Genomic DNA, 19,774 nt, shown 5'->3' with positions numbered 1-19,774 from the left:
ACAAAAACATTTCCAGTGTTACCAGTCTCAGTCCCCAGGGCTCTCTCACCATCCAGGGCTCTCTCACCACGCAGGGCTCAGATGCTCAGTGGGGGAGGCAAAGCCCCTGATACCTCTGCTGCCATTAGCTTCTCTGAGGCATCAACTCCTGAAAGGCAGCAAAGTCTTGCTGCCAAATGTCAATTTGAATGAAGAAGCAATGCAGCTGAGTGGTCTCAGGGCCTATTGTCCATTTCTCTTTTCTTCCAAGGAAAGCTGCTAAGGGATCAGGAAGAGCTATAGCAGAGATAAGTGAAGAATAGCACATGACAAGCTGTGCAGGCATAAAGATGTATGCGGGTGCCTCAGGGGCATTGAAAGGAACTATACAAAACTCGATGCCTTTATCATCTGTTCAGAACTTGTCTAGTCTCTCTGCCAGCCCATTTGCAATATTGGCTAGCACTGCTTGGGAAATCAGATTTAAATGATTATAATGACTTTAGTTAAATCTTAGCATTCCAACTCAATAACAAGGCTGCCTCCTTCCACTTCCACCTTTTTCTTCAGGGGAGACTGCCCCATATTGCTGCCTTCCAGCTCCCTGTCTCCTCCTCATATTCAGGCCCTCTCTCGGCCTTTAGCTTTGCATTGCCCACTCCCCCTTGCCTGCAGAATAAAGGTGCTTCAAACCCTGACCCACTTTCTTCCTATCTGACAAACCATTCTGAGGTCCAAGGATGGGTCCCCTCATTCAGAGGAGATGGGGAGCTCGGTGGAGGCTAGCTTTGGGAAGATGCTGATCCTAAAAAGGGGAATGAAACCAGTCTGGAGGTAGGTCTTCCCATACAGAACTAGATGGAGTCTTCTGGTAGAGTACATGGAAGCTTTCCCAGCCCTGGGAGAAACTGATGAATCCTGAGCAGGTTTAATACTTGGATCATTTGTCCTGATAGTCTGCCCACTGTCTCAAAAAAGGCAAGTACAGTTCCTGCATGCCAAGGAAAGCATGGCATTGATTCAACTGTAGGACAATTTTTAGCAGAACATTAATGCTTTACAAAAGACAAGAGAGGCAAGAGCCTTCTCCTTTCTCTCCCCCATGCGCTCGATTGCTTCTTTTTGTCTTTCTTCATGACAGAATATTTATTTGTCCATCTTATTGTCTTTCTACTTGACTTCAGTCACTCCTTCTGAAAAGTCACTTTCTCCACTAAAGTACATGGGAACACAAAGCTCCAAGTGAGGGCACAGGGGGTGACTGTCACGCCCACAGATGGGGGTTGAATGCCTGTAAGTTGTTGATCTTAAAACACTTCTCATTTTGACATTAAATCATATTTCCTTATCGTGATGCATTGTATTCTGGGAATCATAGTCATGCTTTGGCAGAGGATGTCACAGAGGCCATGAACCTGCATCTCAGCTCAGAGATTTCTCTCTCAGCTGGAGAAATCTCACCAGTGGCTAATGATCTTATCCACTGCCAAGCAATTTCTTGAATCTTTCAATCATCTTCTGCAGGTGTTTGTACTGCAGGTATTTCACTGCTCCCCACGTGCCACCCAGTGTGCTGAGGCAGCGTTCTGCACCAGCCCCCAAGGGCAGCCATACACAGGGAGAAGTGGCTCTGAACTTGAAGAAAACTACACTCCCCACCCTCATCTTCTTTTATTTCATTTCCTCTTGCAAGTAGTTTTATAGTTTGTGTTCTTTTCATGGCATGACAACAAAGTGGAGGTCAGATAACAATTGGTGGAATTCTTGGTGGCAATTTTGAATTCCCTGTGTCAGATGTTGAGTGCTGACCTATGCTATTGCATGTACTGGATGGGTGAGTTACCCCATTTTCCAATAATTTCTAGTTATGGCTGTCAAACACCCTCAAGTGGTCATGTAAATGAAACTGTGAACACAACCAGGACATCATAGCAGATGTTTCTCTGAAGCAGCAGTCTGTGGGGGCTGATTCATTAATACATTACTAATAAGCAACTGCTGTTAGTGGCACATGGCATATACGAGGTGAGATGTAGACAACCCCCTGCAGTCCACGGTTGCAGTGGTATGGATGGAGTTTGGTAACAGTGTCAGGAAGCCTTGCTGGTTGTGAACTCCATGGTTATGCAGTGCAAGCTGAACTGGTTTCACAGAGTGTAACCATAGGAGAGAAGTCAGCAAGGGGCTTTGCTGACCACAGTACAGGGCAGGGTTTAGCAAGGTAGAGAGATTTGCTAAATTTATGGTCAAAGGAAAATAAATCTGAAGCTTTTCAGCAAAATGCCTGTAATGCTCAAGCCTGAAGCTTGACTTCAGTGCTCCTCCTGCCTGTGTGTCCAGCTCTGCAGCTACTGAAAAGCTCATATGGTGAGAAAAGTGATGACCCTGGGTTTCTGGTGTCTGAAGATACTTGATGTAAGACCTCTGAGTTCTTGCAGTTATCTTAAAGGGCCAGAGTAGTTGAATTTTGCGTCACAGAGAAACACATCCCAATAATTGTTTAATACACTGATCAAACTCCGTTTTTAATAACTATTTACAGCATACACTTCAAACTTTTTTGGCATGGCCACAGCTCCTGAGTTTGTGCCAGCACCTATCCCCTGAAAATTCAAAACTGCCTTCTTCTTTACAGCCTAAATGTATTCCTGGATGGTTTATATCCATTTGTTCAGATGCCAAGACTGCCCTTTCAGTTAAATAGCTCTTCCCCCACTCTGGGACCCATTCCCTTGTGTTTATACAGAGTAATCATAAAATTCTTCTGTTTACTGTAAGGCACGTAGATCTGTTTTCTAGGCAGCACTACCATGGCTTTTTAAAGGTTTTCACCTCCTTTTTTGCAAATGAGTGCTTACTGGCTATGAAGTTGTTAGTTTTCAGGAACAAAAGATTAAACCTTGTATTCATTATGGACACCACTATAGACTTAGACGTAGAAAATTTCTTTTTAGATTAATATATTTTGCTTCTTCATTCTGTTTCTACTTTGATAGCCTGCAGAATTTTGCCATTTTTATCCTGAAAACAATGGCTGGTGCAGTCCCAGACTTCTTGTCTTGCCAGCATATTTAGATTTGCTTGCAACTGCAGTAGTTCCAGAAACAAGTTGGAGGCATGCACTGCCCAAGTCTAAAACCAGGCCATTGTAGATACCTGGTATCTGTCAGGGAAGTCAGGTCACCTTGGAAGAGGACTGGCAGAAGAAGAAAATCACTTTATTCATCTCTTCTTTCTTTCTTTCTTTCTTTGCCATCACATTTTAAAACCTTTAATAAAGGAGGGGAATGACAAATTTGTATAAAGACCATAGTGAGAGAGTCCAGCAGTGAGCTGCTTCTTTGCTTCTTACCCCCATTTATTCTGCTAGATTTTCATTTCAGTTTGATTTAAAGAACACTATTTTTGTTTAGTAGTTCCATCAAGCTCCTAATTCTTTGGCTGCTCTTCTAGATTTCACTCTTTATTAATTTCAAAGATATTTATCTCTCAGTCTCCTCATAAGAACATAGGCCAGGAAAAGAGCTACTAAATCCTCATATCTAGTCCCCTTATCATGGACAGTTACAGCTTCATGCAATACCTTTCCTAAAATACCTCATTACATCCTAAAATAACCTTGCTCTGGTTAACTGGTCATTGTGAACATCACTCTTCTAAAGCTTAGAAACCACCAGCATCAGATAGGTCTAGTGAGCTTACATTATGCTTGAAAAACTCTCCTTAGTACTGCTAAAACTCTTTTCCATTGGTTCACTTCACTGGTGTCTCATGATCCTCCAAGGGATGATCAACATACACGTTTTCTCTTCTTCATCATTTGTCCCAATAGCTTTCTGCATTGACAGTGCCTCTCATCAGTGGGTTTTAGTACCAAACCTCTACTCTTGCCAAAGCTGCTGATGAAAACACTAAATGATTGACACCCAGGCTGATCCTTGAGGTGCCCAGTGTATCCTCATAACAGCTGGAGACTTCTTTTTCAAGCAAAAAAATGACAGCTCCCCATGAACAAGTAACATAAACACCTTAAATTCTCATATTAACCTCTGTATTTTCCAGCTAATAAGTAAAGGATCAAATGCTTTCTGAAAAGTGTGTTACTTTGTATTTCTTTCCATGTCTTTAATTATACTTTCCTTCAATAATTATTCAAAGAACTGGGATAAAACTAAATGGTGACTAGTTGCTCCAATTCTTTTTCAGTTCTCAATTTTGTCTTTTTTTTACTAAATTTAGGTAGCACATATGCTCTTCACCACTATCTCAACAATAAATTTGATTTTAAAAACTTTCCTAACATCTTTGCAGTTCAGTGTCATGGTTATTTCAGTGTTTGGGGCTGGAACATCCATTCCTCCTGCCTGAGCGCATTATGATCGTTTTCTATGCTGTGGACAGGAGTTTGCATTTCCAGTCCTCGTGCCAAGCCGTCACAGCATCATCCTCCTCATTGAAAAATGAGGCAAAGAGGTCCTAACCCCAGCCCCACTCCATATCTGCTTTTCTTCTTTATTAACCTCATTGAAGATGACTCAACTATTTGTTTCAATTTGTCTTGAGTTAGTACAGCTTGACAAGCAAGTTAGCATAGCTTTTGGCAAGGTACCTTTTAAACATGAATTACCTAACCTTCAAAATGTATCTTTCTCTGCTAATTAGTTTCTTTTCCTGGAATTTCTGAGGTCTCTACTCGCATCTCTTTTTTTCCCAAGGCTTTTTTGGGAAGATAGGTAATGAGGGTAGAATGAAGCAGAGTTTGTTAGTCATTGATACAGAGCTGAAAGCATCCCTGGAATTTCATTTATCTTATCAAGATACTTCAGAAAATTTACATCTTTGTCCAAAAAAAATTCAAGGTTTGCCCCACAGTTAGTTTGAACTTCTTCAGTCTAGTTAACTTGTTAGTAGTTTCTTTAGCCTTTTAAAAAGTTTGTCCATCTGAAATATGCATTAAAACCCAGGTTCAGAAACATTTTTATTCATATTCTCATTTTATTTAAATTGAATTGACTCATGGTCATTGAAAGTAAGATTATTTTCAGCTCTTCCTCATCTTTAGCAAAACCATGTTTAAAACAGCTTTGCTATGTGGATCAGTAACTTGTGATGGAATGTCAGCTGTATATATCTCAAGCAATGTGTAGCCTATGCCATTCCTATTAACACCTATTCTCCAGTCTGTCTGCTGTAGCCTACACAGCACTTGTGTTGAATTTATTAATTAATTAGATCTAGTACAAGTCAGTGTGCCATGGTTTGGTTCTGGCTGAAGAACAGTTTCTACAAGGAGAAGTTAACATTAAATTAGAAAGATGTAACCCTCCTCTGTGACGGCATTTGAAATGAACACTTTCAGTGGTAAGTCCAGCATGTGAGAAGAGTGCTTTTGGATATGGCCACAGCATCAGAGAACCTGCCTGCATGACGACTGACACCCAGGTCGTGGCCCTCAGTGCGGGCGCTTGCAAGCACCTTTGTTGCTCCTGTGATCTCTGGGCACGGACCCCAGCTGACACACAGACCTCATAACACACATCCTGTGGTACAAAGACACATTACAGAAAACTCTAGTGGGTTGTAACACAGTTCTCATGTTATTTTAGATACTTTAAACAGAAAATGAGAAGAAAAAATTGTTAGATCCCAGGGCCTTTGGACACCACGGGAGGTGATACAGTGTAAATGTAACTTTTGACATGCACCTTCCTGTGGGTTTCCAGCTGTATCACCACCCACACCTGATTCATTGTAAAGAAGTATTTTTACCTCTTTCAGTTTACTTACTCTTCACCAGTAAGTCATCTACCTCTGATACAGCTACTAGCAATTTGTTGTCATGACATTTCTAAGGATTTTTTGCCCACATAGTGATTAGGCCTGCATCCATTAATAGTCCCCAGCTTCCAAATTTTTTCTGGACAAGTCACTATAAATACCTACTGCATATAACCATGGTTAGAACATCAGAAATGTTCTTTCACAAGGAGTCATTGGGACCCACCTTGCGAGTCACCTGCCACACACTTATAAAAATCTATGATGTTCTTAAATTATCCTTATTCTCCAGATAATATAGTTGTACTAACTAAATTATTCATAGAACTGCATTAATCTCAAAGTTTAATTATCATGGCTAATGATCAAAACTTGGAAGTTAAATGCTCCCAAGATGGTACAATCCCACAAAGAATTTCTGTCTCTATCAAATCAAAGAATTCTCTATCCAAACGTGAATCCAACACATGAGGTCTGAAACAGGTCCCCTTAGCGTAGTAAAATTTCTCTTACAGTTGATTTAACTGAAATAGATTGCACTATCATTGCTATTCTTTTCTACTTATTTACAGTTTAACACATTTCTCTGAATAACATTACTTCACTTTCTCAATTGCTTCCATCTTTCGGAACAATTCTTGTTCTATAGTGCTTGTCTTTGGCTATAGCTGTCAGTCACCCCTATTTCTGTTATACCCAGCTTCACATCTTGCAACAGCTGTTCACATTATTCCATTTTGCTGCCTAAGCATAACTAGCAGGCATCAAAATGTCTGCTACCTGTCTACTCAGCCGGTCTTCTCTCCTGACCATAACACCTACCTCACCACCACTTTCCACAATATTATTTTCTTTATTGTTACTGTCCAGTCACTGAATGTTTGGTCTTCTTTTTTTCCTTTTCTTAAAATCAGCATGTGAAATATACATATCTTTTTATATGTGTATATATGTATATTCTTATCAGATTTGGCATCAGAAAGTCCAGGCTCTAGTAAGTCAAATGGCCATAATTGCATCATGTCTTTAATATTATCACAGGAATGCAGTGGGAGGTTCTCCTACTTTTTCTCCCCCTTAGCACCATCTACAAATGTTCTTAATTGAGTGGAGAGCTGTTGGGGCCCTCCCCCTGCCATGCAGCCCTGGGAGAGGGGCCCTGAGGGCACAGACACGGGGTTTCTCTGCCCCTGCTCAGCCTCGTTCCCCGTTGGTTGGTTTGTGTTCCCTGCGCGGGCAGAAGGACCCTCGGGTCCTGTGATTGCCTCAGTTCCTCGGCAGATCCCGGCCATGCGGCTGGAGAAATAAACATCTCTGAAACATCTATCGAGATTCAGTCCATAGATATTTCTTTTCCATGGACCTCCTTGTTTGATACACGTGTTAAAGTATCCGCACTGTAACAAATGGTAGATAATGTGGGCAGAACGATCCCCGATCCCTAAGGACAGCGACTGATTTGTGAGTAAATTCTGGATTCCTCTTCTTGTTTTTGTTTTGCTATTCCATTTCTAAATTATGGAGGAACCATGGAAAGACTCTTGGCTCTCAGAGCCACATATGGACATTTATCTTAAACTTGAAAAGATTCTTGAACGATTGGTAAATTTTAGCTTAATTCAAGCTCAAAAGGAACTGAAACACTTCCTGGCATGGTTGTTTAAGAACTTTTTTTATGTTTCTTGGGATTTCATTCTTACTAAAGACTTTTGGAAGACCGTTTGGACACAGTTAATTTCTGAGTCAAAATATATGCCGATGGAAGAATATTTTTGTGAATATTATTTAATTACCGAGACTGTTGAGCGATGTCAGCTGTGTCCTGGCGAAGGGAAGCATGCCTCAGGGACCGTGTGACCCAGACCACATGGACCAAGCCCTCTCCGAACAGCAGCGAGGCAATTCCCACGCCTGGGTGGAGCGATGCGAGCTGCAGTGTCGGCAGCAGAGCGAGACCCAGCGGTGCCTGCCCGGCCCCGTGCAGCGCGTGGTAGAGTGAGCCCCGTGAACACCCAACCGAGAGGGGCGGTGCGCGGGCGGCGGCTGGTGGCGGTGGAGGTGGAGTGGAGCTGCACCTAGCCGAGACACGTGCTGGAGCAGGGCACAGGGGGGCCGTCGCTTGGGGGCCCGGCCGAGACGTGGATGCAGCTCCAGGCAGCGGCAGCACAGCTGAGAGCAGAGGCAGCGGTGCACGGGGAGCTGAGCGGCGCGGCCCGACCTGGCCCGCATGGCCCCAAATGTGACCCCAGGAAGAGCTCACAGGCATGAGCAGCCCTGACAGCCCTGGCAGCACTGACAACCCTGGAAATTCCAACATGGGAGCGAAAGAGAAAGAGAAAGCAAAAACACAGGGAGACAGAAAACAGCAACCACTCGAAAAAAGGAAAAAATCACCATAGCTAAGGTTTTAGGAATAGTAAAATGGTATAATGTTAAACAAAATTATGGTTTATAACAAGATGTGACAACCAAGAAGACATATTCATTCATAGAACTTCTGTTAAAAAGAATAACCCTGAAAAATGCATCCCAAGCTTGGAAGACAGGGAAGTGGTAGAGTTCAAAATTGTGCAAGGTAGAAAAGGCTTACAAGCAGCAGAGGTCACTGGGCCTGATGGTGTTTCTGTAAAAGGCAGTATATATGCAAAAAATTGTAGTCATGTTAGACAATATCTCCATTGTAAGCCCCCCTACAGTCTCCCTTTCCTAATCCCACCTTTCCCTTTTATCCTACATCCTATTACCCTCAGTGTATTCCCAATCCGTTTTTTCACCCATGGTTTCCCTCACAAAACCATGCCTTTGTCAATTGTTTCCCCAAAAATCCCTTTCCAATGCTGAGTGGGGGATGAAGAGGGGGAGGGAAGAAATTAAATATTGTTTAGAGTTCCAACAGGCACAAATGGAAGAAACCCTCTCCTGCCTCAGTTTCCCCACAAAGTATGCCCGGAGAGTCCTGTCTCCCTTCTGTAGGCCTTAAGATGTTCCAGAGAATCTGTTTGGACATTTAAAGACTCAGGAGGGTGGGTTGTTTTGTTTTGAAACTGTTCTTGTTATGTTTATCCAGTTGTTTTCAATGTTAAGTTTTACATCTCTTTTAGTTAAAAATAAACAGGTGAAATGTTGGGGTCTCCCCCCCTGCCGTGTAGCCCTGGCAGAGGGGCCCTGAGGGCACAGACACGGGGTTTCCCTGCCCCTGCTCAGCCTCGTTCCCCACTGGTTGTTTTGTGTTCCCTGCACGGGCAGAAGGACCCTCAGGTCCCGTGATTGCCTCAGTTCCTCGGCAGAGCCCCGGCCATGCGGCTGGAGAAATAAACATCTCTGAAACATCTATCAAGAATCGGTCCATAGATATATTCTTTCCACAGGACTCCTTGTTTGATACGCGTGTTACAGCATCCGCACTGTAACAGAGAGATTCAGAATTGTCTATATTACCAAGTAAGATGACATGAAATAAGAGAATAAGTAGGTTAAAGTAGTTACTGATGAAGCCTTGCATATCCTCATCACATGGGGCTTTAGGGTTTTACTTCAAATCAGAAATAGTTCTGTTTCCCAGAGCAAATGCCCCCATCATACATGTTGTTTGAAGTTTTTTGAAGGAAGATTAACACACAAACCTTTGCTCCTTCACTTATGGGGAGGAGGTTGCTGAGAGCATCACATCAATGTCCTGGAGCAATTCCACAGGGCACCTCCCTTGTCCCACATGGAAGCTCAGGGCACAGAAGTCCAGATAGGATTTTACCACTCCAGCTCTCTAAGAGCACTGCCCTTATATCTTAAATTTCATTACACTTTTCTCACTGACTGCCTCATACTCAACAGCAGTCATGTGGTTAGCACCTATCTATGAGCACAACCAGGAATTTTCTGTCTGCTTATGCGTAAATTAACAGGCTGTGTCATCTCCTGGGGAGCCAGCTGGCACCTCTCTGAAGACCCTCTTCAAAGGTGGACGTTGCGTCTGGCAGCCTTCAAACACAGCATAGAGTAAGAAGTCGTACATGACATTTGCCTCTTTTTATTGCACAAGAACTATTTCAGGTATTATGGAAGCTTTTCATGGTTCAAGAGCTTTCTCTTAGGCACAGGTTTTGTGGTGATGAAGCCCACACATTGGGACAGAATTTTAAGGTCCCCACTCAGTGTTGAAGAACTTTTGGAAATGAAGGCTCCTCCAGAAATACTCTGTTTTGCATGCAGCAGAACTGTTTCTGTGGATGGAATGAGTAAATGGAGAGAATCATGGAATTTGCTTCAAAATTGCACATTTCCTCCAAGCCATGACATAAATATAAACAGCATTATATAGAGAGAGGATTATTGCCCCACTCAGCAGTGCAGTCCATATCACTTGCATCAATCTCAGCTGATGGGCATGTAACCTCGGTCTTCACTCAGGACTAAATTTGACCCTGTGTCTTCAGCCACCTTCAGTGTGTCTTCAGCCACCTCCACTCAGCACTCCCTTCTTTCCCAGCTACAAGCTCCTGAAAGGCTAATCCTAATCACCAACATGGCTGGCAAAATCTCTATGCAGTTTACTGGAGGTTTAATGGGTCACTGTTTTTGTAAATACCATTTAGGGGAAAAAAGAAAAAAAAAGCCTCTTGTGTTTTGGAACCACAGAGGTTTGAAGACTCTTGCATGTGTGGGCATGGAAAGAAAAGAGATGGTCAGCATAATTCCCATTCCATTTCTTTTACTCCTTTATCAGGAAACTTGCCATCATCATACTCTCTCTACATGCAAGCAAATTTGGTCTGTTGTCAGGAAAAGAATGAAGATGAGAGAGGAGTCCTGCCAGCGGGAATTTCTCAGCACTGGTTTCCTGCATAGCAGTCAGCTTTTTTTATAAATAGAACCTCATTTCATGCAATGATATAATATTAATCTGTCACCGTATTTGGCACAACCATAGGATCGTGAGCTACTTGTTTGCTAATTACCATTTGAGCTCATGCACAGAGCACAGGCTGTGATAATATTAGCTTGGTCAGAGTCACAAGTCTGTCAGTGCCAGCAACAATTCAGTGTCTGTTTCCAATCTCTGGAAGTGTTGTATCTGCATCCTTTCATCCCAGGAGGTAAAAATCCTGGGCTCTCTCTCCTACTATGAATAATTTGTCTTGTCACTTAAAGCCCTAAAGGAAAACCATGTGACAGTTTCTGCTAGCTGTTCACACAAGCAAAAGCTTTTTAAGAAAACAAGAAAAAATATAAGGCATGTTTAACTACTGCTTATTAATCATTTTTTAAAAGCTTGAAAATTGTCACCAGACTCCAATATGTAGGAGAAAACAATGGTTTGGGTGGTGAGACAGTTGAACAGGTTGCCCAGAAAACTTGTAGATACTATCCCTGGAAATGTTTAAGGCTGGACTGGATGGGGCTCTGAGCAACCTGGTGGGTGAACTAAATGGTTTTTAAAGATCATCTTCCAACACAAGCGTTCTATGATTCTTACTCCATGTCTTACAGGAATCATAGAATCACAGAGTCATTTAAATTGGATCACTAAGATCATTGAGTCCAACCTTTAATTCTACACTGCCAAGTTCACTACTAAACCATGTCCCTAATCCCCACATCTAGACATCTTTTAAATATCTCCAAGGATGGTGACTCCACCACTTCCATGTACAGCCTCTTCCAATACTTGACAAGCTTTTAAGTGAAGAAATTTTTCCTAATATCCAATCTAAACCTCCCCTGGTGCAACCTGAGGCCATTTCCTCTTATCCTGTTGCTGGTTACTTAAGAGAACAGACCAACCCCCACCTGTCTGCAGCCTCCTTTTCAGGCAGTTGTAGAGAGTGATAAGGTCTCCCCTGAGTCTGCTTTTCTCCAGACTGAGCAACTCCAGCTCCCCCAGCTGCTCCTCATTAGACTTGTGCTCCAGACCCCTCACCAGCTGTCTTCCCCTTCTCTGGACACACTGCAGCACGAGAATGTCTGTCTTGTAGAGAGGGGCCCAAACCTGGACATGGGATTCCAGGTGTGGACTCACCAGTGCCAAGTACAGAGGGACAATCACTGCCCTGGTCCTGCTGGCCACATCCTGCAGATACAGTCAGGATGCCATTGGCCTTCTTGCCCACCTGGGCACACACAGGCTCATCCTCATCCGCTGTTAACCAGCACCCCCAGGTCCTTTTCCTCTGGGCCTCTTTCCAACCACTCTGCCCCACTCTGCAACATTCCATGGAGTTGTTGTGGCCTAAGGGCAGGACCCAACACATGGCCTTGTTGAACCTCACACAGCTGGCCTTGCCCCATCGATCCAGCCTGTCCAGATGCCTCTGCAAAGCCTTCCTGCCCTCCAGCAAATCAGCACTCCTGCCCAACTTGGTGTAATCTGCAAACTTTGTGTGGGTACATTCAATCCCCTTGTCCTGGTCATTGATAAAGGTATTAAACAGGGGTGGTCCTAGTACTGAGCCCTGGAGAACACCACTTGTGACCAGCCACCACCTGGGTTTAGCTCACTATCACTGGGTTTATTCACTATCGCTCTCTGGGCTTGGCTATCCAGCCAGTTTTTTTTTATCCAGCAAAAATTATGGTAGTCCAAGCCATGACCAGCCAGTTTATCCAGGAGAATACTGTGGGAAAAGTCTCAAAGACTTTAGTAAAGTATAGGTAGACAACACCCACAGCCTTTCCCCCATCTGCTAAGCAAGTCACCTTGTCATCACAGGAGAGGAAGAAATGGAGGAAAGCCAGGGCCATCATTACAAAGATAATAATCCTGCCAGGAGCTTTCTCAAGCAACCAAAGGGAAAACAATGTGGATATGATTCCTGTAAGTTTTACAGTTGCCCAAATGGTTCTGAATGATGTCAGTGACACTAGTCAGTCCTTTATCAATTTCCCCTAGCTGCTTATCATGAGGGCCCTTGGTTAGCTACAGAGGTCCTAGGCCGGGCCATCTGCAGCCTCAGAAAGGTGGTGCTGATCCAATGTGTCCAGACCACACACAGAAGACTGCTTTCTACCACTATAGATATAACTTTCTTCTTACTTGAATCAAAGATTCTGCAGGAACTGATGGTTTAAGGGTTTTCATTTATGAACTTTTCAAATCCAAAACTTTCTGAGTTCATTAGAACACTATTGCTACTTAATAGTAAAACAGTAGTAGCTTTTATTACATTTCCATTGCAGTAATGTTGCCATTAGAGACAACGGAAGTTTAGGCAAAGATATGAGACCCATGTTAGTGTTATAAAATCATCTCTTAGCAGTTTCACTGAAATTGCATAAAATTATTTCCATATTTCAAATTTGTATAAAACTGAAAGTAATTTCCTTTTAAAGAAATATCTTCTAATCGTCTTTAGAAGAATTTAAATGTAAAAATTTCTAGCAGTGAAAAAGAGATCTGTAGGTGGATTTCATATCTGTCTTTTCAATCTTGTAGCTGGTAAAAGAATCATTACCTGTTTATATTATTGAGCAAGTCTGTAATCTTAAAGGCATTCAGTGCAAAATATTCCTTCAAGAAGTAAAAACTCAAGGTTTACTAATCTTACTTATGTTCACATCTACAGGTAAAGTATGATTCCTTCATCTGAAGATGTTGACTAAGTAGTGATCTAGTAGACAGCATCTTAACTGTATAGGAAAAATAGAAAAAAATAATATCCCCTCATTGATATGTCTTTATGCAAAGGAATCTAGTCCAGCCACCATTTACCTGTGCGTCTTATTACCAAGAGAAGTCCAACTGCAACCAACAGAATGACTCCAGAAAATTAGGCAAATATATCAAAGAATGCAGGAACAGAATTCAGGAAAGATGAGTTAATTGGAAATCTGAGGAACACAGCTGCGAAGCTTTGCACTGAATTCCTGAGATAAGGGTCCATTTTTTTAATTACCTAGGTGTAAAAGAACAAAGTTAAATTACTTTTAGGAAGTACTAAGAACACATCTGATCTGCTGTGTAATAAAAAACCACAGACATGTCGGTATTTGGTAACTATTCATGCACAATTAGCAGAAAAATCCCATATCTATTGATCATTAACTGAGCATTAAGATTCCTCACATGTTGAGGATGATTAATGAAAGTAAACTTGCTTTGTTAGTTGCTATTATATAGTAAATGAAACTTTGTCAACAGTTAGCTGAGTAAATATGGACATTTTATGAACACAAGAAGTTTGCAGATTTGCTGCATCATTTCAGTGGAGTTCCTTGCAAGTGTGAGGGCAACTCCACTTTCTGGAAGTGCATGTAACCAGCTCAAGAAAATAAATTATTGTACTGTTTGTCTCTAAGGCATTTGAAAGATCTTACGTAATTGTGTAAATGAGTTAAGGCAGGCAATACATAATTTACGATTTGTCCAACCTGCATGTTCTGAGTAGATTGGTCCTTATCTAATCACCCATGTTTCTAAGCCTAATTGTCCTTAAAAGTATTATAAGCTGTTTTATTTTCACACAAATGAGCTGTTGAGAAGGAATTTGTCAAATGCCTTGGGTGCATCTTTTACTCAATGTCAAACATTTCCTGCAGACACGCTTTCAGGACATTGTCTACAGCAATTGTGTAGCTGTCAAAGGAAACTACCATTCCTAAACTCTTGTTACACATCCCTGTTCCAGTATTTCATCACAGTGATCCAGTGTGAGTCTTGTTTTATTCTGTGGCCATTAGAGGTGTGTAAAATGGTAGTGTCTGTGCTTGTCCTGAAAAGATAAGAAACCTGTTGCAGTTCCCACAGCGACAGCAGCTGTTGGTTGCGCAAGCTACTTGGTGTATAAACTGTGGTTTCCAAGCAGAGATCTGTCTCAACAAAAACTTAAAAGGCTGAAAGCCACGCAATGTATTCTTTTCAATTAGCACATACACCTGCAATTTTGAGCATATTGCATCAATATAATATTAAGACTTATAAAAGATGGTTTAGGCTCCACTGTTTCTCATCACCCCTACTAAGAAAGAAGGGCTAATGTTGGAAATGAGGCTGTTTCCAAGTCAGAAAAGGCACTACAGATAATTGCTGGAAGCATACAGATTTTCTGATTCTCTTAAATGCAATAAAAACCGAGGAATTAACCCATTCAACATAGTCATTATTTTTAGAATTCTCTTATGTTCCTTTATTTTTATATTCTATCCTTTCCTGCTGAAGGCGACTCTACCTGACTTCAAGACAGATGTTACCAGAAGAATTTGGAGATTTTTTACCATAGGCCAGTTTATACAACAGCGAGCCTGCTGGCAACAAATAAGGTCCACCAGTCCAAAAGAATCTTATCTCAGGAGTCAACAGCACTTGTTGAGAGAGCTTTAAACTAGATTTGAAGGAGGATGGGGACATAGCCAGGCTTGACAAACATAAGATGAGGGAAAAACTACAGCAACCACCCCAGTAACAAAAGAAGGCTTAAGAGAGAGCATCTCAAAGCACAGGACAGGTGGCCAAAGACGTAAGCCCAGGACAGGACTATGGGCTATCCCTTTGCACCCCTGCTGGGATATTGACACAATCAAGTATTTCCATGAAGTGCCTGGATACCAATGCTTGCAGTATGGAGAACAAACAGGACGAACTAGTGATCTGTGTGCAGTCACAGGGCTTTGATCTCATTGCAGTTACAGATGTGGTGGGATAGCTCCCGTGTCTGGACTGTTGTCATGAAGGGCTACACAGTGCTTAGGAGGGACAGCTCAGGCAGGCACTGGAGTGGAGGTGCCCTCTGCGAGGCAACACTTGAAATGTATCAAACTCTGCCTTGGGCTGGGTAGTGAGCAAGTCCAGTGTTTATGGGTTAGGATAAAAGGGCAGATCACCAGAAATGATAGGTAGCTTTTTTCCTCTCTGTTAAACTGTTTGTTTGACTGATGACTTGACAGTAATCCAGGGCTACCTTTGAATATCCAGGTTATTAACCATTTTCCCTTTTGGTTTTGTGTGGTCCTTTCAAAATGCATTTAAGAAATTGGTCATATCAGGAAAATGTGATTGTACTGATGCAAAACCTGACCAGGGATTCAGGATGTAACAGGTTTTTTAAGCAAGGTGTGCAATTGATGTTGCATCTTAGGTTTTTATGTTAAATACTTAATCACAGTGTGTAATTCTGTGGCTTGTTTTTTAGTAACCTAGCTTTGAAGTTCAGGATGAAAAAGTCTACTGCTTTAATGATAACTTTGTAGGTTCTCATCAAAATGATAGCTCGGTCTCATTATCCCATTGTTCTCCTTTTCTTTTTTCTCCAAGCTGCCTGTCTCGTCCTGGGTTGTATGATTTTTCCTGATGGCTGGGATTCAGATGAGGTAAAACGGATGTGTGGTGAAAAGACAGACAAGTACACGCTGGGGGCTTGTTCAGTCCGCTGGGCGTATATCCTGGCAATTATTGGAATCTTGGATGCCCTGATCCTCTCATTTCTGGCATTTGTGCTTGGAAACAGACAAGACAGCTTGCTAGCAGAGGAGCTCAAGTTGGAAAACAAAGGTAGGACCGCTTTAGAAACACTATTGTTGGGTGGCCTCAAGGGCAATTGTTTAAAAACAATAATCAGTTTCAATTTCATTTTATTTTATGCTTAAAAGTTGGCATGCTGGCTTACTTCCTACTTTTCTGGGGAAGAATAAATGCAAGAGGAAGAGGAAGTTTTGCTTTTCAGCATCCAAAAGTCTAAGAAAGCCCAGAATTGCCATAATTTCTGCACTATGCATGACTTATCCTTAGCTTTTAGAGCTGTAGATGGGATGTTATTGTGTTACTCACTTGTACAGTAATTCATTGGCATTTAATTTTCACTGTCTCCATCTTTTTCTGTACCCCGTGCAAGATTTGATCACTTGGTTCCTTTAGGATCTTGCAGTGTAATATGAATGTCTGTAGTAGGGCATATGTGTTAACACAGTACACAGTAAGGGCAGAGTGCTGGGGGCTGGCAATGAGCTGTGTAATGGGATTGCCCGTACAGCAAAGAACTGGTGGGCTGAGGATCAGAGCCTGGAATGAAGAAGAATCCTAGTTCTTTTCTGAGTGTGCTGCTTTGAGCTCATAAGTCAGCTCATGGAAATCTAGGATGATGTAGTAATTGAATACTCATGCAGTGCTTTGGGGATAAAACTCATTTCTAGATTACGTACATGAAACTGGCTTGGACCAGTAATTTATCACAGTTTCAGAAAGAGATGTTTATTAGTAAGTGTGTGCAAGCCTGCATCCTGCCTGCAAGCAGCCCCTTCCCCTTGTGCTCCCCTGGCATCCCAGATGAGTATCTGATGTGATAGATACCACAGAGGGCATGTCCCTTCCTTATCTTTAATGGGCCTGTTGTCCCTGAGTCTGTCTAATCCCCTCTAAACCTACTGATACTGTCAGTTTCTCCAGCACTGCGTGGCAGCAAGCTCCTGAAGCTCACTACTGGCTGCTACAGAAGTACTTTCTTTTATCTGTTTCAAATTGATCCCCTGCTAGTTTCACTGACTGCCCCAAGTACAGGATTCTGCATTCAGCTCATCTACTACCTTTGTAGTTTTGTGGGCTGCTTCTAATAATAGCAAAGATATTAGGAGCCTTTCACCACTAGATTGCTGTTTGGCAGCCTATGTTGTATGAAAATAGCTGGTCTCAGTCCTGCTCCAGAAGGACCATTATCTCTACACCTGACAGCACCAGTACAGTGGCCCCGCTTGCTGGAGTGCAGTCAGCACACTCAGCCCAAAGATAAATGGACTTGAAGATTGAATTTCACATATGATTCCAGACCAGGGTGGAGCCTACTATTGTGAGCTAAGGAAGTGTGTGTCAAGTGTGTAGCAAATGCATGTGTACATCTGTCCTGCAGGTAAACTGAGGGCATCAGCTTCAAGGACTATCACTGTGGCCATTTCCTGTAAGAATAATATTCATCTGCATTTGAAAATCAAGATACTTATCAGAAGGGCATTCACAGCTATGCCACAAGTGCTTTTGGCATTGCCACTATGTCTGATTTGTCTATAGCATATAGAGCTCATGTACCCAACAACTACTTGTATCAAAGAAACACATCTGGTTTGGCACCTGTTTCTGTTTGTGAGCAGAAAACAGTTTCTGGAGCCTCATCACCTCTCACATCACTGGCACAAACCCCTGCCAGAACATTTGGTCCACAGCATGTCAGAAAAAATCATTCAGCAACTCAATTTCCTTGGAATAAACACAGAAACCTACCACACCACTGGCTTCAAAACAAACCAGAACCCAACAAAAAGGGACCTACCCCGTTCTGCCCTTCACAGTCAAGCCTAATGATCACCACTTTTTAAACTCTCTTTCAAATTAAGTGAAAAAGAGTCAACTTGGCTTCTAAAAAGGATATTCTCTCCCTTTTTGTCACAAAAAGCTTCTGCTAAGCAACAACAGGGCAAGTCTAAATTCCCCTGAGCCCCCAGCATTCCCCCACCTGCATGTGTTGCCAGCAGGCACAGCCTCAGCCCCAAGGAGACCCAGCAGAACATGGCAGTGGCATCTGTCTGTACCCTTGCACACTGAACATGCGTGAGTACTTTGACATTTTTCCCATAAACTACGTCCCCTTGTCCCCTTTCAGATTAAGAGATAGTGCAGAACTGTTCATCAGCATTAGTTCACATGCAGAGTACCCATGCATCTCTTGGAATGGGTCAGGATGTGAAAATACTGCCATATGCAAAGAGGACTAGCATGTCTCCCATATCGACAAACAAGGTAAGACTATGGATATAAGCAATACTACCCTCAGCTTTCCAAGCTGCTGTTACCATGTGAAGTCAAAGCCCTTATAACAAGTAGTCATGAATATTAGATACTTTCCCATCCTTTCTTCCCCCTCCTCATCTACATGAGATCTGCCTTCAGGCTTGTGCTGGCTTTTGCTTCTGGATAGCAAGCATGGATGAGGAATATCCTTTCTCAAAGAGGAATCCTTGTGCTGCTGCTGCCTTCCAAGGGGCAAAAACTATGTCTGGGTGGTCACAGCTGTCCATTGAGTGGGATCCCAGGGACTCCTTCCCCTTTGTGGTGGTGTTGGCCTGGACATCCCATAACCTGTGACAAGAAAAGTATCCCCTTAAAGGACAGTCATGGCTCCATCATGGCTTTACAGGACAATGCACCTGGAAAGCAGTCAACACTGTACCTGAGATGAACCTCTATTTGCCCTGTCAGCTCACCCTCTGCTGCTGGGCTTTTGCCCCATGCATGTGGGTGACATGATGCATTAGCTCAGCAGTGGGTAAGACGCAATAAATTAAGTACGAGAATCACAACAGTGTTTGTTTACGTGGAAAAAAACTTCAAGAGCAAGAAATTATTAGGCAATGATCAGTCATCTAGGCAGTTGTTTTCTTAATCAGATAGTTTTGTCTGGAGGCTTTGATGCAGATCAGCTCCCACAGGCTCATTAGTGAGAGTTTATGGTAGTTAAGCAAGTACATGTTGCCACAGCTGTGTCTGAGCATTGTTGGCAAGGAAACAGTTAAATGTATATGAAACACAACAGGATGGTAAAAATGTGAGAAGATGACTCAAAAAGAAGAAGCTGTACTTCTCTGTTGTTTTCATTACCATGCTGAACTGTCCACCTGCTCTGTGCTTTTGATGCCTACAGTTCTGTATATTTACATAGGTTAATGAATGCTTGCAAATAAGGAATTTGACTGTTAAAATTATTCGTGGCAGAAGATGGCTGTGTTTTAGCTATAAATGAAAGTTTCCTTTTTCACTGGATGATGAAAATAGTGCTTACTCATTTCTTATTTGCTTAGGTGTGAGAGTAAATTACCATGTGGTTTTCACGTCTAAGAACTGTAACTAAAGTTTGGCAGAGTTTCTTCAACTTATAGTCTCTTTAATAAAGTTCCCTAATCATGCAAATTTTACACAATAATTCATAAGTTTTTTATTTTAAAAACTGCCTTTTGAAGGGGAAAAAAGGTATTTATAAGAAGATTTTCCTATCATCTTTATGCCATTAGCAAAGGAGGGGAGAGAACCATGTTGCATGGTTTTCTT

The 19,774-nt window shown here is 42.2% G+C and overlaps 1 protein-coding gene across 1 annotated transcript in view; it reads left to right on the top strand.

Annotated features, from left to right (window-relative positions):
* LHFPL3 (LHFPL tetraspan subfamily member 3) overlaps nucleotides 1-18,337 on the top strand; it is a gene marked incomplete at both ends in the record, with an annotated part of 163,295 nt that extends 144,958 nt beyond the window's left edge. The window contains 2 exons of the mRNA XM_082280371.1: nucleotides 16,001-16,237; nucleotides 18,333-18,337. Coding sequence (XP_082136497.1) covers nucleotides 16,001-16,237; nucleotides 18,333-18,337 — 242 coding nt within the window. The remainder of the gene's footprint in view (nucleotides 1-16,000; nucleotides 16,238-18,332) is intronic.
* Nucleotides 18,338-19,774: the final 1,437 nt, after the last annotated feature.

The sequence above is a fragment of the Coloeus monedula genome, assembly GCF_965178545.1.
Source record: "Coloeus monedula genome assembly, chromosome: 4".
Taxonomy (NCBI): Eukaryota; Metazoa; Chordata; class Aves; order Passeriformes; family Corvidae; genus Coloeus; species Coloeus monedula.
This window is presented reverse-complemented; position numbering and strand designations above follow the sequence as displayed.